At 36.1% G+C, this 25,547-nt stretch overlaps 1 protein-coding gene across 3 annotated transcripts in view; it reads right to left on the reverse strand.

The window, feature by feature from the left end:
- The window catches only part of LOC108738820 (octopamine receptor Oamb), a 404,007-nt gene that overhangs the window by 308,399 nt on the left and 70,061 nt on the right, over nucleotides 1–25,547 (reverse strand). For all 3 annotated transcript variants that reach the window (XR_001938040.1, XR_001938039.1, XM_018472408.1), the window contains exon 3: nucleotides 6,239–6,569. Coding sequence is in view for 1 of the 3 variants with exons in the window: in XM_018472408.1 (XP_018327910.1) it covers nucleotides 6,239–6,502 (264 nt within the window). In the remaining 2 variants the exon portion in view is untranslated. The remainder of the gene's footprint in view (nucleotides 1–6,238; nucleotides 6,570–25,547) is intronic.

The following is a 25,547-nucleotide window of genomic DNA, read 5'->3' on the forward strand; positions in this document are numbered from 1 at the left end:
TGCCCGTGTTTTTGCTCGTCTTCGATTTTTGTCTATCTCAAAAAATGGATCAAGAATCTGTATCAAAATTTGTGTGAAAAACGAAACTAAGTGCGCGGACGCATCCCGAATTTTGACTGGTATATAGTGAAGCTACCTTGCACCGAAGCAACGTTTATTGATGGTACACAATGTTTTAAGAGGTCCAAGAAGATATGAATAACGAAGAGCGTGCCGGACGCCCGAGCTCATCAACAGCAGACGAAAACATTGATGAAGTGGAGAAAATAATATTGGTCAATCGTCGAATCACCGTTAGAGAAATTGCTGTGGACCTAAACATATCGATTGGCTCCTGCCAAAATTCAGAATTGCTCAATTTCGACCAAAGACAGCACCGCATTAACATTACTAATGAGCTGTTGGACTCTGTCCGTAAAGACCAGAGGATGATAACCGTGGACGAATCATAGGTTTATGGTTATCACGTGGAAGCCAAAGTTCAATCATTCCAATGGAAGTTGCCGCACGAGCCTAGACCGAAAAAGGGATGCCGAGTTAGGTCGAATGTGAAGGTTTTGATTACAGTTTTCTTCGATTGCATGGGCGTGGTGCATCATGAGTTCTTGCCACAGGGTAGAACGGCCAATAAGGAATTTCACCTGCAAGTTATGAGCAATTTGCGTGAAGCAGTCCGCCAGAAACGCCCGGATTTGTGGAAGAACACAAATTGACTTTCGCACCATGATAACATCACTGCTCAAACATCGTTGCTTGTGCGCAAATTTTGGGTCAAAAACAACACGCTAATAATGTCGCAACCGCCGTATTCCCCAGATATGACCTCTGTTCCCGAAGGAGACCACAAAAAATGATTTTTTGAAGTGTTTCGAGGATTGGAAGAAACGTTGGCACAAGTGTATAATATCTGGTGGGGATTATTTTGGAGGGGCAAAATAAATATTCATGAATAAATGAAAAAACACAAAATACGCGATACTTTTTGAACAGACCACGTATCATGTACAAAGATAAAATGAGAATGAGGTTCAGTAAGATAAGACTAATCAGTAGAAATGGAAATGGTCAAATATCTACTAATTTACTGAATTCTATAATGTAACAGATGTATAAAACATTTAGTAGCAATATCTCTCAATTAACTGAGTGTTGGAAATCACGTAACCATAGTAACGTTATTGACATTGCGTGTGGACCAATTATTTAAAGACATGCATACGATACTGTATATCGACGGGCAAATAAATCGTAACGTACGCTGTACACCATACTGAGGTAACTGCAACCTACGTTCGCCCTAATCTTTGCCTCATCTTATTGACTACACATAAAACGCTGTTACCTACAATTTGCTGACGTAAGTTATGCCTATCGTACTTTTTCACTACAACTGACTTTTACGTGCTGTTGCTATGTTTAGTAAAAGAAAAATATGTTTACTTTTGGATTACTGTGTAGAAACTATGCTAATGGTGTAAAGGCGATCTCTTAATAATTTTACAATATCTTATATAATGAAATGTAATGCCCAAATGTGGTTTTATTTATGGCTAAATGCAATTTGAACTGATTCTGTTCTGATTCGAGTCTAAAGGCGGTAATCAGTTGAAATTCCATATCCAGCATCGGAGATGGATAGAAATGTGAAAAAGCTTGCCACTCGTGGTAAGGCAACGTCAGGAAGCATTTCTAACCGACTGCGGCCTTCAGACCTGAATCAGTTCAAATTGCATGAAGTTGTAAATGAAATCACATTTTGACATTACATTTCATAAAACAAGATACGGTGGTACCTCGGGATACGAGTTATTTGAGATACGAGCTGTCGAGCTAGCGAAGTTTTGCTTTGAAATACGAGCGACATTTGAGATACGAGGTTTTTGGCCTTTCTGTTAAGAAATATCTGCAGGAAAACAACCATACAAGCCCTTCTCGTCCTCGACAAAGCTCCTGCTCACCCACCGAACCAAAGGTGACAGAGAACACAAACCTCACCCTTCGAGAATACTGGAAGGACCACTTTAACATCGTGATATGCCTCAGAATTATTGATCAGGCCTGGCTGAGTGTTACAACGAGGACCTTGACCTCTGCATGGAAGAAGCTGTGATTTAAGTCTGTAGCCGAAAGGACCTTCGAAGGATTCGAACCCTAAGTGCCAATGGAGTGTCTCTGGGAAAATCCATGGGCCTGGTGATGGATAAGAGAGACATGAACGAGCTCTTCGAGGAGCACTCTCAGGAACTGACGACCGAGGAATTACAAGAGTTGCAGTCGCAGCAGCATTCGGGGTTTCTGCATGAAATTGGTTTCGAGGAAGAGCCCCAGAAGTGGAGGAGGTTATCTCAACAAGTGAAATAAAATAGATCTTGGGAATGTCTTATTCACAAACACGTAACAAAAACAATTGGGGTAGCATTTTTGGGGCTGGAATGGATTAATGGCACTTCAATTAATTTCAATGGGGAAATTGCTTTGAGATACGAGCAAATTGACATACGAGCAAGGTTACCGAACGAATTAAACTCGTATCTCGAGGTATCACTGTATTTTTAGATTCTTCACAGATTGTCTGCAAAGTAATTCAAAAAGTCAAAACGGCATCAGTTGACCTGACCGCGAAATTATGTATCGTTTCCATTTTGCTTCTGGTTCAATAATAATCCGAAGTGTCCTCAAACAAAATTCTATAAAAATTATTTTGTAATAAATCTTTTACGTTGTCGTGTGGAACTGTATACATACATACAAGTACATATAAAGCACGAAATATTGCAATAAGTGCGTGATCGTCAACGAGATCAGGTTGACGTGACGTTTATATTATTTAGGAAGAAATTGAAATTGAATGGAGAAAACGACGGCACCAGTCCGTAATAATCAAACAGAAACAGTCGATTGCGACTGACTAGGGAATTAGCTTGGCTAACTCGGATACGCAATCAATAACGTGCTTTTTAAAAATGCAACAAACAAATTGTCGAAACGAATTTCACATGATTTTCCACTCTATCATTTTATCTGCTGACATAAAATATAGCTACTTGCGCACAAAGAATATCTGAAAACGATGTATCAGTTCATGGTCAGTAATTTGTTGAAACAACCGTACGTGGATTGCGATTTCGACCTTATTAACACACGCCATAGGTAGTCTCGATAAATCATTAAAGGTGCTCCATAAAAGCATGTTTATATAATATTAAATTATAAATATTTCATTTTTGATTTAACTACAATAGGTGCAACAGCCAATGGAAAATCTAATTTGCAGATATCTCAATATGGAAATAAATAACTGATAAAGATAAGGGCAAAACGCCTACAAATTTTATTAATGAATTCACGGATTTCAAGGAGTTGGGAGACAAAACGCTGTCATCATATTCTTCACCATCGTTATACATACTAAGACTAGTTGGACACGTCTCCATTCTTTCTCATCCTGAACTAATCCTCGCATTATTCTAATACTAGAACATCCCACATCCTTAACTGTTTGCAAATAGCGATCTAATCTAGGTCTACCCCTACTCCTCTTAACTCCTGCTTCTGCTTCTAATATGTCTCCCACTAGCCTGTCTGAAAGTGTCTTGTCATCCTATCTCGTCTATTCGACTTTCATAACGCCCACTGTTTTTCTACTCTCTCTAATACTTTACCATTTCTAACGTTCTCTGTCCACGGTATCCTCATCATTCACCTCTAACACCACATTTTGAACGCTTCTAATCTTTTCTTTTCCGCCGTGCCCACCGTCCACGTTTCACAATCGTATAGATTCGTGTTCCTGACATATCTACATCCTCAATTTTTTTATAAATTCTAAATTAACCGTTTAAAAAATATAAAAATGACTTCTTGTTGTTAAAGGCTATTCGACTTTACCCTGCCCCTTTTTTGTATCTCTAATATTGCCGGTTCCGCCCTTAATTATCTTAATTTCTAGATAACTAAAATCAGGGACTTCTTTTAATTTTATATGGCCAATCATTACATTCCCTCTTTCTTATATATACCAATATTTTTGTTTTACTTGTATTTATTTTCATACCATATTGCTTTGCCAATATCGCTTCCATTTTATTTAAGGCTATTTCTAACTCCTCCCTGCTGGATGCTAAAATCTAAACATTTATACTAATATTTTGCCTCTATCCCCAACGTTATCCTATCTTTAATGATGTTTATTGCGTCTTCAATATATAGATGAAAAGGTAGTGGTGACAGTTTGCATGCCTGTCTGACTTTCTTCCATTTCTTTACGTCACTGCTCAAGTTCTACATATAACTGCCTGTTACTCTTTATACGTACTATGGTATATACCTATCACTTTGCATCTCATTCCTACATTTTTAAGTATATTTAACATTTTACATCATTTAACATTTTCAAAAGCTGTTCCTAATCGGAAATGTACGGATTGAGTTTGAAACGATATCATGAATAGTCTTTGTATGACAGCGAAGTGTTAATAAGAGCTGCAACGAGTGCCATTCCCTAATATTTTTAAAATCCTAAGTAACAGTTAAATATATTACCATCCTCTCTAGATACGATGCGTATTAATTTATCTTAAATCTAATTCTGTTAGCATAAGCAAGAGTCAGAGGAAAAACTTAAATACCTAGAAACATTTTAGAGTAAACTAAATTTGAGATTTTTAAATTCNTGTATGAAAATTGTCAAAATAATCAACTTTCAACCCCCATAACTTTTCATGGGGTGAGACCGCCGCAAACTTTTTATGGGGTTTTACTCAGGTGACCACCCTCTTTCGATCCCCTTTACCCCCACCCCCTCGGGGGTGGGTGGCCATCATCCAACCCCCATAACTTTTTAAGGGGATGAGACCGCCACGAACGTTTTATGGTTCAGTGGTGGGGGAGACCTCCTCTTTCGATCCCACCACTCTCACCCTCTTCGGGGGTGGGGGCCATCATCTAGACCTTTACCTTATGTTTAACCAGAATATAGGAGCGTTGTTGATAAGCTCATAGTTTAACCATATACTAACTAACCGACTATTATCCAGAGGCCTATTAAGATTATTATCATCGAATTATTCCGAAGTCTTTATTTTGTTAAACAGGCGAATATGCGTCAGTCAGGATATGATTTATCATCGTCCGCGCTTTTAGTACAAAGGTTAATCCCTATATAACGCCGGCATACTCCTCAAGAGCCGGAGGGAGTCAATTAAAAAGCAATTTTATTGTGTTATCTATCCTTTTAAAAATAATTTCCATTTTTCATATGGTTTTTTCAGTTTTGCTTTTAGCTAAACATACACATTTAATATAGTAAGAGCTCTTTATTCGCAGGATATACNATTCAAAATTTTTAAGACTTTATTATATTTTTGTAATGTATTTCAATCTTATAGATAGCCGTAAATATTTTAAGCGTTACTATAGTTTTAATAGTGTAATACAAAAATCAACATACAATATACATATACATATCGTAACTGTTAAAGGGTATTCGTTAATTTTGGTGGAGGCGCAAGGACTAATTTTTTAATTCAAACTTGTTACACATTTTTCAATATGCATAGGCAACGAACCACAACAAAATTTCTTTACACAAACGAATTTTAACTTGGTTCAGTGTCATTAGAATTCAGCATCGGTTTTCGTTAAGCCTCCTCGATTTATCAAGGCATTTTTTGAATGTGCGGGTACTTGAACAAGAAAAGGAAAACCTTTTACGTAGCCACCGTTTTACCATTTTCGCAGAATTCGTATCAGATGTGAAAAATGTTTCACCATTTCACGAACTCTTAGACAATTTTTCTGAGCGACGAGGCACAAATCTCTAGCATTCAAGATTGTACTTTCCTTTATGATTAATTGCTCCAGTCCCGAGGGAATCGAGTAGCTGGCGTTCTTATGCGTAGGAGCACAACGGTTCTTTTTATTTTAAGGTGCGCGGTGCGACACGACAGTCTGCTTACAGAAGATAAATTGCCAAAGGACATTGCCGTTTACACCAATTACACATTTGTCGTATAAATAGTGAACATTAAAACTCTTCATCAGCCGAATATTTGAATTACAGAAATTTCTAACGAGTCGATAATCAAATGTTCATACGATACATCAAGGAAGTAAGAGAAGCAATTCGTATTCGTATATTTCTTCTAAAAATAAATCTGTTACCACCGAATATAAATGCAACCCGAAGTATATACATAATGGGAAAATAAATCAGTAGAATGTAAAACAATATACTTACGTCGAATATCTCCCTTGTAGCAGAAAAGGGCAATACGGCGATGCCGACCAATAAATCGGCGACAGCAAGCGAGACAATAAAGAGATTAGTAACTGAACGTAATTTGGAAGAGCAGAAGACGGCAGCGATGATCAGGCAATTACCGACAATCACCATCACGTTGATTAGTGCCAAAATGGACAACGAAGTGAGCAGACCTGGGTCCCCCCACTTGACATCTTTCAGGAGGGCCGCACATTCGGTCTCGTTTAATGTTTCTTGCATCGCCACATCTGTACTATTTGTTCAAACTCGCAACTAACCGAACATTCCTTAATGATCCTGCAGCGACCTATAATTAAAAAAGAAAAAATATAAGATTACAATATATCTACCTACCTACTAAGTGCATATGTTATCGGAAATGTAGGAAATCTAGGAATTGTTTACAATTCTGAGGCTATTTGGGAAATGTACGTATTTCCTAGGAATTATATGAAATTCCGATATTCTACTAGGAAATGTATAAAACTAATACTTTCCGTGAATAAAATTAATACAATACGTTAGTAAACTAAGAATCAGAGTTATCTGTGTTTACGCGATTTTAGTGCCATCACATGATATGCATTGGACGTTATTGTTTGGTTAGGTTAGGTTTGGAGATGTACATGCAATAGTGACGTCATTGTATGGTTACTAGGTAGATTCAACCGAGCGGCATGGCCTAGAAGTTTAGACCATTGCTTAGCATTCGGGAGGACGCCGGTTCGATTCCGGGTGCGTCTGCCTTGGTAAAGTTTTTCTGTGGTTTTCTTGGATCACCTAGGCAAATGCTGGGGCAATAATATTCCACAGATAATCTTTCATTCTCTTCTGTCTTCATTTCGTCCGTCTCATCTTTCTCACCCGAACCACCACCCACCCATTCCCACCATTCCTGAAAGCAGGCTGAAGAGGGTCTTCCGCCGGCATAGTCAGGAGAGACTGCCCGCTCACCAGCATTATTGGCTGGTGAGAATGAAACACCCAAAAGTTTTAGGTAGATTCATGACAGACTGGAGTCTCTTTAATGCCCCTGCCGGCTGATATGTTGCAATAATGTCTTAGAAAAGTATGCTTTATTATGATCTCCTCGTCCAACATATATATATGAACACGATCAGCATTATCACCTTTACAATATATTAAAAATTCAAGGTCATCGTGAGTGCTGCAACAAAGATAACCTCGTCACATTATCTAACATCTAACATACCAGCCTGGCAGAGTCGTTAAGGAAACTCCTATTTGTCATAAATCTCCCTAACCAAACAATAACGTCACTAATGGATATGGGTACATCTCCAAACAGCCTACCGTATTATTGCCTATTTAGTATTTCCTGTAATATATTACCAATTGCTATTTAGGAATTGTATAGGTTTCCTAAGAAATGTGTCGAATATAATTTATTTCACAAATTTCCCGGCGATTTTAGGAATTCTATACATTTCCTAGGAATTGTATACGATGACGAATTTCATATATTTCTGGTAACTCAAACATTATTAAAGAAAGTAATACAGCAAAAAATAAACTGTATATATTGTCATAACCAATAAGAAATATCATAGTCATGTATTAGGACATCATCTAGCTGTTATCAAATTTTTCTGATTAGACGTTACACAATCACATACGCACGCAAAATTGTTTTTTCATACCTAATACTTATATGTCAATTTGTACTTTTGTTATGTTTAGCAAGGTCTAGATCGAATTAATATTTAGTTATCAAATAGTAACGATGAACTGAAATACTGCAAAAGTAACAAATGTTAGGTTAGATTAGGTTAGGGTTGGTAACTGTTCCCTCTTTTTCCCATTTTATTTAAAAAGGATCGGATAAGAAACATTAAATGTGTTTCCCAAATTGTTTGTCTTGTAATTTCTAACCGTGTAAATTTTTGTTAATAACGAAACCACACTCGGTTATCACATCAAAATATCGTCTGTCCTTAAAGTTACGCTATAACCATGTTCTACTGCATATTTATTTTATTATATGCTGTGAATGAATAAACTTTTAGACTTTGGACCATAGGGTGTAAGAACCAATATTGCAAAGGACACACGACAATTTAAAGGCTCTCGTTCGTAGTGAGCAGTTTCAGACAATTTCAAACTTTGCTGTCCTTTTACTAATGTAACATTTCGTGTGGGTCACAATATCCCTTATTGTGTAGATTCGTTGACATGACTAAACCCTGGCGCCGAACATTTCGCAGAAACGTTCAATCGATGGCGATATTGGTAGTCAATTGCTAATATTCTAGGCGTGTTCACCCAACAAGGGCACTATATATTTCGTTTGAAATTCAATAGTGACCTATAGAATAACATTTTATTGGAGAAATACAAAACTCAAAGTAAACTCCTTATACCTAATAAAAATGTTTCGGATCATTTTAAACAGTAGCCATATAGTAGAATACTTTAAATGGTAAAATTAAATCCCTGCTAATTTTAGATCACTTATACAGTTACAGGAACAAAATTATTACGAAATCTTATAAACTTTTGTTCAACATAATGTTGTATAATAGAAACAACTCAACGTACTCTATTGTAGGTAGCTAAATACAGGGTGTCTCACGACAGAGTTGGGATTTTCAACTTAAATTAAAAAAAGTCACTAATTTTAGGAAAAATATTTTTATTAAAAAATAATTAGCAATAATGCGGATTTCATTAGTTGAAAATTATATCTACTAGATGTCTTCCACTTAGTTGCACGCACTCATGGAATATGTCCATGGTATTTTGTATAACACGCCGAAACAGAGCAACAAAGCTCAATTTCGCATACTGTACAGCGAATGTTTTCTTTTAACTCAGCGATATTCCTCGGAGTATTGATGAAAACCTTGCTCTTAAGATACTTCCACTGGAGAAAGCCTATAGGAGTTAAATCGGTTATCCCGGAGGTCATACTATATCACCAAAGCCGGATATCAACTTTAGAAGAAACAGCTCAAGTTGGTCCATAGTGGCTCTAGCAGTATGGAAAATGGCACCGTCCTACTAAAAGCACATCCATAAGCTGTATGCAGTATGTTCTCGAAGCAGCGGTATAAAATAACTGGATATCATTAGCCGATATGTTGTACCTCTCGCATTTTGAAAAAATATGGTCGACAGAACACACCACACTATCACTTTTGGATGATGCAGTGGTGTTTAACGTTCTTGCTTGGAATTGACAGATGACGAGAAGCGACAATCCTGTTTATTTATGAGCATCATCACTCCGAAACACACTATTCAAAGTGCAAAATCTCTCAATGATGGTCTGACAAAAACTTTTTAATAAATTGTGGTCATTTTTCGTTATCGTCTACACCATCTGAATTTTATAGGAATGAAATTTCAAATCACGCTCCAAAATCCGTCCTACAGTAGATTTAGTGACATTTGAAGTCGCTGCTCTTTTACGTATTGATAGAGCCGAGGATTGCGACGAACGCTAGCCGTAATTTCATTTATTGTTTCTTCAGTTCTTGAAGTTTAGCTAGGGCCTGGGAGTAGCTGATTTATGAAGGAACTTGTAGCTCGAAACTCCTGGATCCATTTGCGAATCAAATTTTTCATTTGTCCATCTCGTAAACGTTTGATATTGTAATGGGAACAAAACTGCCGCCGAGCCGTAACGCACGATTCTCCTCCTTTGAGAAACGCTTCGATAGCGTAAGCTCGATGGGCACCCAACCAATTTGACAATGCAATTGGTAAATCCGCATGACAGATGAATATACTACACCCCTTCCTCCATACTCAATCCAAAGGGTCTTTTAAATATTCAACTTTAAAATTGTAACTCTGCCGTGAGACACCCTGTATAAAAAATATTTTTGAAATAGTAAAAACCCTTGGATAAACATTCTTTTATAATAGAAAGAAAACACATGGCATGTTTCACAGTGCTTTTATTTTATCTGTAATAAGAATTCGTAAATTACTTGTGTATTCACATTCTCTTTTACGACAATTTTTGTGAATTTTCATCCATGTAATTAGTGTGTTTTTGCTTAACCTTAATATGTTATTGAGAGAATGATATCATATTTCTAGGAAATAAATGATAACAGTATTATTGTATTACTTAAAAGCAAAAGTTAAATGATTAAGACGTGTGCCCTGATTAATATGTAATTACGCTCGGTTGCCATAAAGTTTGATGGACATAGCAATTAACAAATGGAGTGGATCATTGAAACCCGTAGGAGGGCAAATAGCAAGGCATTCATCCTTTATTTCACTTAATAGGCAATTAAACGAACACAAGACGAACCGGCATTTGGAAAGTAGTTTTAATCCTATGGATAGGAACGGATATCCTTCGACAAGCGTTCTACAATGGAGAATGGAAATTATAGGCCAAGTCCATCCGAAAAGCCTTAACGATATTTAAGTGGAAAATCGATAACGGTACACCAACAATAAGTCTAACAATGAATTATATCTATCATCGTCATATCCGGATAAAAGCTGCTTCATAGCACACTATATACATATACTTAGTGAAACTTATGAAAGGAATGCACGCGATTCCATACGTTCTTGTCCATTAGTGCAAGGGTCGATGTGAATGTAAAGATGCTACTTAAACATGACCATGGATTGTGCAGTTCGAAGTGAATTGTCAAATAAAGTCGTTTTTAAATGGAATATTACAATAGTAAGCGGTATTGACAAAACAGTATTGTATAAATATAAGTAAAAGTAAAACAAAAATACTGCTATGCAAGGGAAGAAAAAGTAGTGAAAGAGTGAATATAAAGATAGGAGACGAAAAATTAGAAGAAGTGGCTGATTCTAAGTATCTAGGAAGTCAGATAAGTCAGGACGAAAAGAATAGTAGGGATATAAAGCAGAGGATAGCGCAGAAGTCACTCATATGCTCGCGAACGGTTAATTTAGAAACTCGAAAAAGGTTGTTAAAGGTGTATGTTTGGAGCGCGGCGTTGTACGGGTGCGAAACATGGACGGTGAACGCGGCGAAAAAAGAAAAGGTTAGATGCTTTCGAAATGTGGTGCTGCAGTTAAATAATGAGGATACCGTGCATACAGAAGGTTAGAAATGAAGAGGTATTAGAAAGAATAGGAGAATAGAGGACTCTAAGGAAGTCAATAAGAAATAGGCGAGATAGGTTGGTGGCACACATTCTTAAGCATGAAGGCCTAATCAGAGACATATTAGAGGCAGAAAGAGTAGTTAAGAGGAGTAGAGGTAGACCTAAATTAATGTATATCAATATATAGCAGATTCAAATTAATGTATTGTTCGCAAATAGTTAGGAATGTGGGTTGTTCTAGACTATATCAGCATGACCAAGACCAAGAGCAAGACTAGAAGTATTTGAGCAAGACCGAGACCGAAAAAGCAATACCAAGACCAATACCAAAACTGGCATAGTATTAGTCTTGGTCTTACATTGCTCATCACTAAAATTCCGCATCTAGTAGAGAAGATTCAAATACCTATTCAGTATTATAAGAATATTGATAAGAGTGATAATACTGAAATAATTCCGAAATCTACTACTTATACAAATGATTACACTGCAAACATTTTGATTCTTTTGCCAAGCATTTTAGCTTTTGTTTATCCAATTGTAATTGTAATTGTAACTTTTTTATATTTCATAAATTGTTTTTGCATGAATGTTTTTGGTTTTTTGAAGATAATCAATGAATATGCAAATTTTTCGATATTGCATTTGGATTTTACGTCGAAAAATGCTGAAAATATCATATGTATTTTTTTTATATTTTCCTATATCGCACAACGCATTTCTTACACTTCAATTGCTCGTATCTCAGAAATTAAACCTATGGTCATCGTCTATTTTGTATTCAGCTTGCTCTCATCATTAATAATCATTTAGCTCTTAGTTTAAAACCAAATATTATTTTTGCGGCCACTTCTTTTGTTCTCATTAAACTTTTCTGTGTATGGCATAAACGCTGAAATAACCAGAGGGTATATGCTGAAATATTGCTTCACACCATATTAATTTAATTGGTCAATTAAAAACTATTATCGACTGCAAAGCTTATACTGAAGTTAATGAGAACAACGTGAAATAATTTTAAAACAAAACAATGAAAGTTAACCGAAGCTGATGCACTGTGTATCATAGTACAGGTCACTTGTGTTTGATGGAAAACTTTTGAGCTTTGTAAACGAACGCATTCGACTGTTCTCTTTTTAATAACCATCGAAACTTCAATTTCGCAAACCGAAATAATGGTTATGCATCTTTCATTTTTCAAATTACCAATAGAACTTTATGAAATGAAATATTTATGTTTGTTAATAAACTTTAGCGTAACGTGCGATATTAAAATTAAGGGACAAATACAAGAAAAGTAAGAGAAGTCCACTATATGAAAATAGGTTAACAGTTCTGATAACGGAAGCAATTATGATAGGTTAAGTGGGATGTACTATGACATTTTTGTAAAATTGCAAGTGGACCAGTAATTCATAGACATACGGCATGTATTTCTTTTGTTCTGCTCATACGTATACCTACTGTTTTATGATGCAACAGAAGAGGGTGAAACATAATCTGAAAAACTGAAATGAAGACGATCCAATCTGCTATTCTCGAGTTTAGCTTATATCGTGTTTGAAATTGAACTTAAAAATAGTACTTCGATAACTGTTATTTAATAATATTCACATTTAAAATTCATTAAATCATTAACTGCATTTAAAACATTTTCTGTTAGTTATTTTAGAATTTCAATATCATGATTACTATTAGCATTCCCTGCTCTTTAGTTAGATACTCATTTGTCTTTATATTTCAAGTGACGAGCTCACTATAAACTGATGCTAACTTCAGTCAATATTGTCCAGTTTGCTTTGTGCAGAGCATGTTGATAATAATACTATAAAGCAATACGAGATTTAAAACTACAAATTAATTCAAGGTAATTCAATTAAAAAAATATGCACACATTAAAAAAGTGTACCTAATATATATGGAGTAAAAGTACTACGATATGAACCATTTGCAGTACTCTTTTGAAGCAAGGAAAGTCCGTATTCTATCACACAATATTATAGTAGGTATTTTTACTTTTAATAAGGTAATTCTTCCTAAGTATCTGAGCTACAGAGCTTTACCCTAAATATAATAGATATATGTGAAATTTTTAATTATCAAATATTTGGATATTTGTATACCTGCATATTTAAATTTCAAATGAACTGAATTATGGATGTTCAGATATTCGAATATTTGATATTTATTATTATATATTCCAATACAAATCAGAGTCCTAGTGTATGCAAATTAAGTATACGCTGTGATTATGTCGTTATAATGATCACGACTTTTCTCGACCTTTTCAAGAACAATCTGACGATTCACAATATCCAAGTTAGAAAAATCGGGTCCACATTCAATTTATTATCTTAACAATTGTCGTTGATCATTTACCTATCGACTATTAGTTAAATACTGATTTGTATTTATCATCATCATAAGGTCGTCAGTCCTAAGACTGGTTGGACACGAACTTCCACTCTTTCCTATCCTGAGCTAATATTCGCATTTCCCTAAAACTAGAACCCGAACAGTAATCTAATCTAGGTGTACCTCTACCCCTCTTAATTTCTGTTTCTGCCTCTAATATGTCTCTGCCTTCATGCTTGAGAAGGTGTCCTACTAACCTATCTCGCCCATTTCTTATTGACTTCCATAGAGTCCTCTGTTCTCCTATTATTTCTAATACCTCTTCATTGCTAACCTTCTCTATCCACGGTATCCTCAACATCCGTCTGTAATATCACATTTCAAACGCTTCTAACCTTTTCTTTTCCGCCGCGCTCACTGTTTTCGCACCCGTACAGTGCAGTGCTCCAAACATACACGTTTAACAACCTTTTTCGAATTTCTAAATTAATCGTTCGCGAGCAAAGAAGTGACTACTTTTTATTGAAGGCGACTTGACCCTGCGCTACCCTCTGCTTTATATCCCTTCCACTCTTTCCGTCCTGACTTATATGAATTCCTAGGTACCTGAAATTGGCCACTTCTTCTAATTTTTCGTCTTCTATCTTTATATTCGCTCATTCCCTACTGATTTGTATTAACGATTTAATAATGTTGAACCAACCCTCCTTTTCACTTTACCCGCTTTTTCATTATCGGGGATTCTCTACGCTTTGTGTCCTTCTATGTAATGTACACGTTTATTATTGTTTTCGGGTAATTGCCAATTAAAATATACTTTTCAAAAGTTCGAGAATCGGGAACTAAGTAATGTAGTAATAAAATAAAGTTGGCGATATGGATCGGTACTAAAACAGGTAGTAATGTGAAAGTTAGGGAAACAGGAGTTGGCAAAGCGGGGAATCACCGTTCGACTTTCCTCTTTCGCTGCCTATTTCCTACTACCAGATTTTTATTTGTTGAATCGCCATTCGTTACTGATAAAGACGTCAAAGTTTCAAAAGGATCCGTTATTCCATGAAAGTTTTAAGCAATACTTACTTGCCTGAAATCCTTTTCGAATGCTACACACGGATTTGCGAAACTTTACGTATGTGCTCAAACAAGAGAAAAATATATTATTTGGAGGGCTTTTAAGCTCTTCTGGTTAAGGAACTTTCAAAATTGCTCCTTGAGTTTTAAAAAACCGCAACTCGGATTCTTTTACTATACAATGGTACGTCTACTTTCCGCTCATTCGAAAATTGCAGTTTCTCAATTATTATGAACATCCCAAAAAGTAATACTAGTAATTTATCAAAAATATCAGACATTAGATGTGGATCGCAATTTCAATCCTATTTGATCTCATCGGCACGCCATCGACCACGCAGCTTTTAAACGTAAAGGTCTCGCATAAACCGAATTAATGAGAACAGATTCGTGGTCAGTAATTTATCGAAATTACCAGACGTGAATCACAATTTCAAGCTTATTTGATCTCATCAGCACTCCATAGGTAAAAAATTCTTACATCATTCGATGGGTAAATTTCCTATTACTGTTATAACCACTGTGAGAAACGGAAGATTAGAAACTGTTATATGACTATTGCTCACAATTATTTTAAAAATTAGTTACAATCTAGTCTGAGACATATTAGAGGCAGAAACAGGAATAAAGAGGAGTAGAGGTAGACTTAGATTAGATTACTGTTCGCAAATAGTTAAGGATGTGGGATGTTCTAGTTTTAGGAAAACGCGAAGGTTACCTCAGGATAGGAAGGAGTATAGGTGCGTGTCCAACCAGTTTTAGGACTACGACCTTATGAGGATGATAATCTTTTTGGATACAAAGTGAGTTTGCAAACAATATTTATACGTATTTCTATAAGAGAAGCGAAGAAGATTAATAAAATTTTAAGAAAAATTTTACAAATGAACATTTTCAATTTACATTGTACATTCAAATAGTATTTGACCTTAATAAGGCTTAGGTTTCGTTTTACAATGTTAATATAGTACGTACATTGTCACAGTAACCAACATATTGACTGCAAAATAGAATAAACAACCTGTATTAAAAATGTCTAGCTTATTTTTGTTTTTCTAAAAAGCTTATATTCTCAGGGATTGCCAACTTCCACCCCCAGGTGTTTTTAATTTTTGGATACGTATTGAAATCAAACCCGCACTTTTTTGCGGGAATACATTCGATTTGTGAACCGTGAGAATATTAACAAGAATTCTGTAAAGGAAAAAAGAAAAGTTACTGTATAAGCGTAATGGTATTCGTCATCATCATAAGGCCGTCAATCCTAAGACTGGTTGGACACGCACCTTCACTCCTTCCTATCTAATGCTAATCTTCGCATTTCCCTAAAACTAGAACATCCCACATCTTTAAATATTTGCGAACAGTAAGCTAATCTGGGTCTACTTCTGTTGTTTTGTGCAGTCGTACGATAAAAAATTATCCGGAGACCACTCGGAAGTTGCGTTACTGAACTACCGTTCTACTAGAATGTTTTAAATAAAACTAGTAGCGAATTTGAGTTGATGTGTTTCTTACATACTAACTGACAATATAAAAAATTTACTTAAAAGCTAGAGAACAACTAACAAAGGGGGTGGAGTCTAATTGAAAGATATTCTGGTGGTAGATAAATGTAGGAATTTCCTGAATGTCGTCATAGACGAGAGGGTGTTGACTTCAACTAGATACAGAAAAGTTCTGANGCATATCATGGTGGTGGATAAATGAAGGAATTTACTGAATGTCGTCATAGACGAGAGGGTGTTCAACCAGATACAGAAAAGTTCTGAAAACAGGTACGAATGAGCTAACAATAAGCCGGGTACTAGTGATAGAAAAACCTCATTTATGCTACCAGGAATTATTGAATTCATAACGTACATTTTGTCTGTATGACAATGAAATTATTCACAAATATTATAAAACCAAATAATAAAGGAAAGGAATTTATGGCTTAAAATGTTTGAAGAAATGTTTGGAGTTGAACTTAACAAAGGAACAAAGAAATTTGAAATGTAATGAAAGTAATTAACAATACTAAATCTAACTAAACGGAAAAGTTTTCGAATTAAAATAATTGTATAAAATATAGATAAATATTAGGACTAAACATCTGTTAACTCCCATTTTTGCCTCTGATATGTCTCTGATTAGCCCTTCATGCCTGCGAAGGTGTCCTACTAACCTATCTATTTCTTATTGACTTCTATAAAGTCCTTTGTTCTCCTATTCTCTCTAATACCTCTTCAATTCTAGCCTTTTATATCCGCAGTATCCTCATCACTTGCCTGTAATACCACATTTCGAATACTGCACTCATCTGCAAATCTAAGCATACTAATCTTTTCCTCCTGTATATCTATCCCTACAGTTGTACTGTCTTTAAAGATAATTGATGTGAAAAGTAGCGGTGACAGTGTGTTTCCCTATCTCACTCCCTTCCTAATATTTACGTTGCAAGTATTACCTATTCTAAAAGGCATAATTACAATAACAACTTGCTAAAATGCCGTTCAAGTATTACCTACCTAATGCAGTTTTTAGCCCTTCCTCCCCTCTTGTAGCGCTTTGTAACACTTTGCTTTACCCCTCTTCCTCCTCTGTAATACGTAACTCATGTGACCACATTTACGTAACTACGCCACAAACTATACCGAAAAATTTCCAAACTCGTTTTTTTTTTAGAACCCCCTCTACTCCGCTGGAAACCCCCGTAATATTTTACAAGACCTTTCCTCCCGGCAAACTGCGTTACGTAATGCTTCAAAACCTTTTAGTGCACCTGTCGGATATCCTTTTTCGATTGTTTAAGACAGCCCTAGAAGTCTGGGTTTACGGTTGCTTCATCGATTCATTTTTATCGGTTTTACATCCTCCCAAGGCCACTCCTCATGATCATTTTGCTCTCAATTCATATATAGTTCTAAATTAAAATACTTTCTCAGCTTTATCAAAAATTTGTTGATAAATCCTTTTACAATCTCTTGATCAACTTGACAAAATTATCTTAAGCATAAAAATTCTGTCTGTACTCATTTCTCCAACGGCCTCAGATAAAACGTTTAAAGTAGTTATTTTATTTTATAATTTATATACTATAATATCTTGACTGAACATTTCACACATTTACTTACTCTCTCTTGTTTGATGCGTATGAACTAATTATATAAAAATATGTAGCAATAACCATTCTATCTGAACCGTGCTTTATTTATTTACCCAATAAGTACTTTTAAAAAAAGGTATACCCCACTGGTTGCCTTCTTACTGCAAAGAAAATTTAGCAACATCAGATCTGAGAGCTTTCCACTTGTTTAAGTTATAAATATACTAAAGTATAAAAAAGACACGTTGTATAACTTCCGAACGCTAGAATTACCCTTTGAGGGTACTTCTGAAATCCTTAACCTTATCAAAAACTCGACGAAACCGCTTCCACTTCAGGAGTTCTCTTTTCCTTCCAATGTGTTTTCCATAGCAACGGTGTGGATTGAAGCGGCTATTGCAGAAAGGGCTTTTTCTTCTAAAACGGTATTGTCATTGTTACGTGCACTACAGACGTAGGAGGCTCACTATCCTCTGCGAAAAGGATTAATGTCTCATGTGTCCTAGTCACCCTATACGAATTAGTGATAGACATAATTTCGCACTAAAGGATTCAGTCAGTAACAGTGGTCATTTATAGGGAATAATGTTGACGGATCAAAACGCCTAATTAATATTTACTTACAATTGGACACAAATATACACATATATAAATATACATAATATTAATACACAAACGATCCTTAATTTTTTTCCTATTTATCTGTCTCTCTGTATACTTCGTTTAGTTTCTCTAGCGATGTGATCTTTAGTTTGACCAGCGCAAAATAGAAAGAAACAGGAGTAAGGCAGAAAAGAAAGAAAACAATTCTCGGCCAAACTCTCAACCGGTGAGGAGCGTATAATCCGTACAGTACTGCACGGAAAAATTGACCATTTTATCCACTGCTCAAATGTGCTGTTATTGTAAATTACTACTGAAAATATCAACGAGATGTTTATTTATATTTGAAGACATAGTAAAGGCTTTAATGCCTGTTTTCGACTAGCGCTACCATTCATGGTGGAACCAATTTTTTGGCAAGTACTGCACGAAAAAGTATGTTTAATGAACAAGAGTCGAAAGCATAATGGGCTCCTTTATCCCCACCTACAATTTTGCCAGCGCCATCCAAGACATTGGAAGAGGCACATCTCTAGAAAAAGTAAACGAAGTGTACGCGTTAATCTTCGGAACGGCTAAACAGAATGCAGGCACAAAGAGGAAATTCCCAGAAATAATTAGACTGGTTTTGTTTGTTTCTCTGTCTGTCTGTCTGTCTGTCTGTCTATAGGTGTGTTTAGGGTAATCTTCATCACAGCTATATCAATTGCGATCAGCCGTCACAATCATGAAGAAGAGGTTATCAGGATTTATCTAGATTTTAGACTTTAAACTACTCTTTGTTTGTCTGTCTATCTGTCAGATTCCCTGCGTGTTTGTTGGGGCTAATTTTCGAAACGATTGGCCTGATATCGATAAGATTTTACAGACCTGAAGTGATCAGGGGTGATTTAGACTACTATAAGCAATTAGAAATAGTAACACGCGGACGTATTAACGTGTAAAAGCTAGTCTTAAAAAAACATAAGAAGAGATTCAATAGGTATACATGTTACTTTGGCTGTAAAATGTTCTTTGTGATTATCTCTCTACATGGTTTCTATGACCTAAGCGATTTCTACAAGAGGCGCCCCAATTGCAATAAAATCACACCGGACTGCATGAGACATTATCAAACTAACAATGAAGAAGTACTTAGCTTAAAATCAATTTATTTCCCGCATTATAATGAAATTCTCCTCGACAACGAAGCTCAAGTGTAATAAATGCTGCTAGCAGTTGATTATCGTTGACGCAGAAATTCAGTTGATGGCGTTGTACATATTGATGCAAGCAGAACAATGTTTTCCCTATTCGAATCCAAGTTAGTTTAGGAAGCGCTAGTGTGTTTCGGCAAACAACAAAAACGAAGCTCTCCATCAACACGACGACGTGATGACTGTTTAATAAAGTGACAATCACTTTTCAATTGTTCATGAAAGCGAACGCATTTGAGCGATTTTACTAATGAAACATTTCTGTATGAGACCTCTAAATGGCATGCAAGACTTCATTCAATTATAACTAGACAATAACTTGACGAGATCCATTCATGGAATAATTCTATTCCGACCGATTTCAAAGAGCAAAAACGGCCTGCGACTGCAAGCAATATTTGGATACATATATTTAATATTATTGGGATTATAGCCTGTCCCAACTTCTTTTACAACACTGAAATACAATTATTTGATTTTCTTGCTATTGCTCTTGTTTGACCGAATATTAATTCCCGACATAAAAATGTTCGGTCTCTCAGAGTCTTTGAAAGCGAGATTCGAATTTCCGTCTCTCATCGAGTCTCTCTGGTGTCGCTGAGAGAGATTGTCGAGAGACTGTCAAAAATATTGTTTAGCGTCCTCATTTCGTATCCAGTCTCTGAACGAGAGACTCAAATCTCTTAATAAGTGGTGTACGAGGTGTGTTCAAAAAGTACTCGGAATTAAATTTCGCGGGTCTGGATAGTCCGATTGTCAATTTTTTTTTTTATTGTGTTGGTATACATGCCCCTAAAGTATGATAAAATTTTCAGCTATATTCACTGTTTACTTTGTCTGTGGTAGTCGCTAAGGTTCGACGTGTTTTTATGAGCTCGGCGATTTCTGCTTGTTTAAACAATGGAAGAATTGAAGAGTCAAAGAATTTGTATTAAATTTTGCGTAAAAAATGAAATAAAGTGTAACAAAGTGTGTGAACTGTTACAAAAAGCCTATGGTGAGTCTGCTATGAAAAAAACAAGTGTTTACGAGTGGTATAAGCGTTTCCAAGATGGCCGCGAAGACGTTGAAGATGACGAACGCTCCGGTCGACCCTGCACGTCAATAATCGATGAAAATGTGAAAAAAGTGGAAAAAATGGTTATGAATGATCGCCGAATCACAATTAGAGAAGTTGCTGATGAAGTTGGCATATCAATTGGCTCATGTCATAACATTTTTTCAAATGTTTTGGGCATGAAACGAGTGGCAGCAAAATTCATTCCAAAACTGCTGAATTGTGACCAAAAAAACAATCGCATGAACATCGCTCAGGAGCTGTTAAATGACGTCAACGACGATCCAAGTTTGCTTGAAAGGGTCATAACTGGTGATGAAACATGGGTGTACGGTTATGATGTCGAAACCAAAGCACAATCGTCCACCTGGAAGCATTCAACGTCACCAAGAGCGAAAAAAGCACGTCAAGTTCGATCAAATGTCAAGGTTTTGCTTACTGTTTTCTTCGATTATAATGGCATAGTGCATCAAGAGTTCTTACCACAAGGTCGTACGGTTAATAAGGAGTATTACCTTGAAGTTATGCGACGTTTGCGTGAAGCAATCCGAAAAAAACGCCCCGATTTATGGAAAAACAATTCATGGCTTTTGCACCACGATAACGCACCTGCTCACTCGTCGTTGCTTGTTCGTAATTTTTTGGCCAAAAACAATACCGTAGTCATGCCCCAACCTCCATATTCACTAGATATGGCTCCGTGTGACTTTTTCCTGTTCCCAAAGTTGAAGAGACCCATGAAAGGACGGCATTTTTCCTCGATTGAAGAAATAAAGTCCGAATCGCTGAGAGTGCTCAAGGACATACCAAAAAGTGAATATCAAGAGTGCTTCGAAGATTGGAAAAAACACTGGCATAAGTGTATTATATCTGGGGGAGGGGCTACTTTGAAGGGGACCACATTGATGTAGACGAATAAATGAATATTCTTTTGAAAAAACGACAATTCCGGGTACTTTTTGAACACACCTCGTATACATAGAAATGGTTAAAATTTTGTAAGTTCAACATATTTCAGAGATCCCAGTCTTTCTACGGGAGACTCGAGTCTGTCAATTTTTCAGTTTTATTCATTCAGTCTCTCTGTGAGAGACTCGAATCTCTGAATTAACAATTTTATCGTTCGAGTCTCTGATACAGAGACTGTGAGAGATCCATTAAAACACCGAGGCAATAACTGACAGACTGTGACAGATCCTCTCAGAGAAGCTGAAAGACTCTGAGAGACTGGAGAGAGACTGAAAATTTTTGTGAAGGGTTCTTTGGGATAAAAGGCGGTATAATTAATTTTTAAATGCGACCGTAATACACAATAGTCGATGAGAATCAATAAATAATTTTCATTATGTGTATTCTTGATGCAGAAGAGTTCGACATTGTGAATAATTGATGGTTCATAAGATCAAACGAGATCACAACCTGGTTACTGGAATATTCCCTATTATTTAATATGCCCTTGTCAGACAACCAACAGGTTGCGTGTAAAATGAGTGAGAAGAAGGGTAGAATGACGTGAATTATTACGCTGTAAAATTTGCCCGAGGAGAGAACGCAACCTTTTCAACTAATACAAGGGCCATTACAGAAGTGTAACGTGGAAGAGCTGGCTTTTACGTGTATTAGATTAAAGCCCAACCTATGTGTTATACTTCGAGGATCAGTAATTCAGAGTGTGAATTGTACTGACGCACGGTAAGTATCTTTTGTATCAGTGTTTATATAATTAATTAAAAGCATGGAAATGAATATATATAATGTGCAAATGTATTCAGAAGTATCTAATTACATACAAGATGTCTCACGGTGACTACCCATTAGAATATTCGGAAATTACTTCGATTCGAATTTTGAAAATTTGGATAATAGCATTATTGCGTAATTAAGGAGAGTTAAAATAACAGCATATATTTGGCATCTCCGGTTATACCGGAAGTTGACACGAACATCGTTATTTTAAATGGAACACCTTATATTTTATGGCGGTTTTGAATTCTACTTANAGAAAAAGTAGTATCACAGAGCAGTAGCTTGCCAAAAAGCATGCCTATTTTAGAGTATCCTAGACAAAAATTTTCAGTCTTTCTCCAGTCCCTCAGAGTCTTTCAGCGTCTCTGAGAGCGTCTCTCACAGTCTTTTATAGTCTCCCATTTATTGCCTAAGTGTTTTTATGGATCTCTCATAGTCTCTGTATAAGAGACTCGAACGATAAAATTGTTAATTCAGAGATTCGAGACTCTCAGAGAGACTGAATGAATAAAACTGAAAAACTGAGAGACTCGAGTCTCTCCTAGAAAGACTGGGATCTCTGAAATATGTTGAACTTAAAAACTTTTAACCATGTCTATCGAGACACCACTTATTGAGAGATTCGCGTCTCACGCTCAGAGATTCGAGTTTCTCATTCAGAGACTGGATACGAAATAGGGATCTCTCTATGAGCGACTCAAGTCTCTCGTTCAGAGACGCTAAACAGTTTTTTTGACAGTCTCTTGACAGTCTCTCTCAGCGACACCAGAGAGATTCGATGAGAGACGGAGACTCGAGTCTCGCTTTCAGAGACTCTGAAAGACTGAAAATGTTTATCTCAGGTAAGAAAGCTGGAGCAACAATATTCTCAGAAAAGGTCAACAACTACCAAAGTCAAAAACGGTCAACATGGTTTGGGAAAGAATTATAAAACACAGAATGAAAACTGCTTTTTTTACTAATTGTCAAAATCCCTTGAAATAAGTATTACAAAATAATGATTATCCTGGGAGGAATAACTACTGGCGTCTGTAAAGACAAATAATTTTTGCCCCAAAGTCAGATCAGAGGTGTCTTTTCTCTAATTACTTTTTACTATTTTTTAATTTTATTAAGTTGTTTTATTATTTTTCAATTAATCTAAACAATAGACCATTATAATATTATATTAAGCTGAGCCCCTTTCAATTTTCCATACCTCACTTCCAACAGTCGGTTAAGTAGGCACCTATATTTTAAGTAACTATCTTAGGGAATTAATTGCTATTTATTTTAAAAGTATTATTTTACTTTAGTAAAAACACTCACCAGGTTACACATAATATCATAAACACAGAAGAATGCTAATACACCTTGTCATACGAGTTAAGGGTAGATATTATTTTCTACAATATTTTCAGGAATACGTATAATCCTGTTAACTATTACACAGATTGAATTTTAACCTACTAATACTGAATAAATTCATTTTCGTTTCACAACTGAAGTTTTCCGATATAAACTTCTAACGAGTTCTCATATTCAGTCTACTAACCGATAAAGTAGGTACTTTGTCGGTTTCTTTCAAGAAGAAAAATTCAAGTTGGATCGTTTACGTAGTCAGCAGAAGGGAATATTATCTAAGAAAATTGCATGCAACATTTTTCCGAGCTTAATCGATGGGATATTGCTACTTTATGCTAAAATATACTGATTAGCGACTGGTTGATTTAATTTGTACACATCTACTTGGGAGCCGTGGGTAAACAAAACTGTTTTAAAACAAATGCTAGACTGGTTACGTAACCGGGCGAACGGAAAACTAAGCAAAATTGTTGTCAATTACTGTATTTATTGTATTTTAAATCTTAACCAAAGAACATTAAGACTTAGTTTAGAAGAAAAGAGCATTGGTAACATCTGCAGAAGGAAGAACTATGCGAGACAAAAATTTTCAGTCTCTCTCCAGTCTCTCAGAGTCTTTGACAGTCTCTCAGTTATTGCCTAGGTGTTTTCATGGATCTCTCACAGTCTCTGTATGAGAGACTCGAACGATAAAATTAACAAAATTATCGTAACAAAAGTATCGTCTCTATCGAATCTCGAGTATCGTTTATTTAATTTTATAAGTGATTCGAGACCCTCACACAGGGACGGCCTTAGTCATTGGAAGGTTCCGGGCGGGTAAATTTTAGCGAGGCCCTCATCTTTGTGGAATTAATTTTAATGATGATACTTGAAAAATGTAAAGTGATTCATAAATAAGTTTACAGTTTTAAAATTGTTTATCGAAAATTAAAAAAAATTGATAAAGACAAAGATAGCAAACTTGAAGCTTCTTTTAAGACTATTTACTACTACTACCTAATATTCTTCTAATTAGATTGTTGCGCGAGTGTGCGAGGCCCCTGCAAGAGCGAGGTCCCGGGCGGTTGCCCTGTTCGCCACCCCAGAAGGCCGCCCCTGCTCTAACAGAGAGACGGAATGAATAAAACTGAAAAATTGAGAGACTCGAGTCTCTCGTAGAAAGACTGGGTTCTCTGAAATATTTTGAACTTAGAAAATTTTAACCATATCTATCGAGACACCACTTATTGAGAGATTCGAGTCTCACGCTCAGAGATTCGAGTTTCTCGTTCAGAGACTGGATACGAAATGAGGATCTCTCTATGAGCGACTGGAGTCTCTCGTTCAGAGACGCTAAACAGTTTTTTTGATAGTCTCTCGACAGTCTCTCTCAGCGCCACCAGAGAGACTCGATGAGAGACTCAGACTCGAGTCTCGCTTTCAGAGACTCTGACAGATTGAACATTTTTATCTCGGGTAGTCAGACAATTTTTAAGAAATTACTACTGTAACAATTCCACTGAGAGTAAAAAAAAACATAATAGTAAAATAATTTCCTTTCTTTTTCTGCCTGGATTATCAAATTTATATACAATACCTAGATTTCATACATTTCCGGTAACGTATACGTGAATTTGGTTTCCTAAGAAACAGGTAATGCAATAATTTTCGCGTTGAAAGACAATGCTCAATTTCAATTAGTAAGTAGAACAATTGGGGTAATGAAACGAATCTAATGAGTTGTTGGAGCTTTCTTGTAATGACCTGAAAA

The sequence above is a fragment of the Agrilus planipennis genome, unplaced genomic scaffold (genome assembly GCF_000699045.2).
Source record: "Agrilus planipennis isolate EAB-ADULT unplaced genomic scaffold, Apla_2.0 scaffold133, whole genome shotgun sequence".
NCBI lineage: Eukaryota > Metazoa > Arthropoda > Insecta > Coleoptera > Buprestidae > Agrilus > Agrilus planipennis.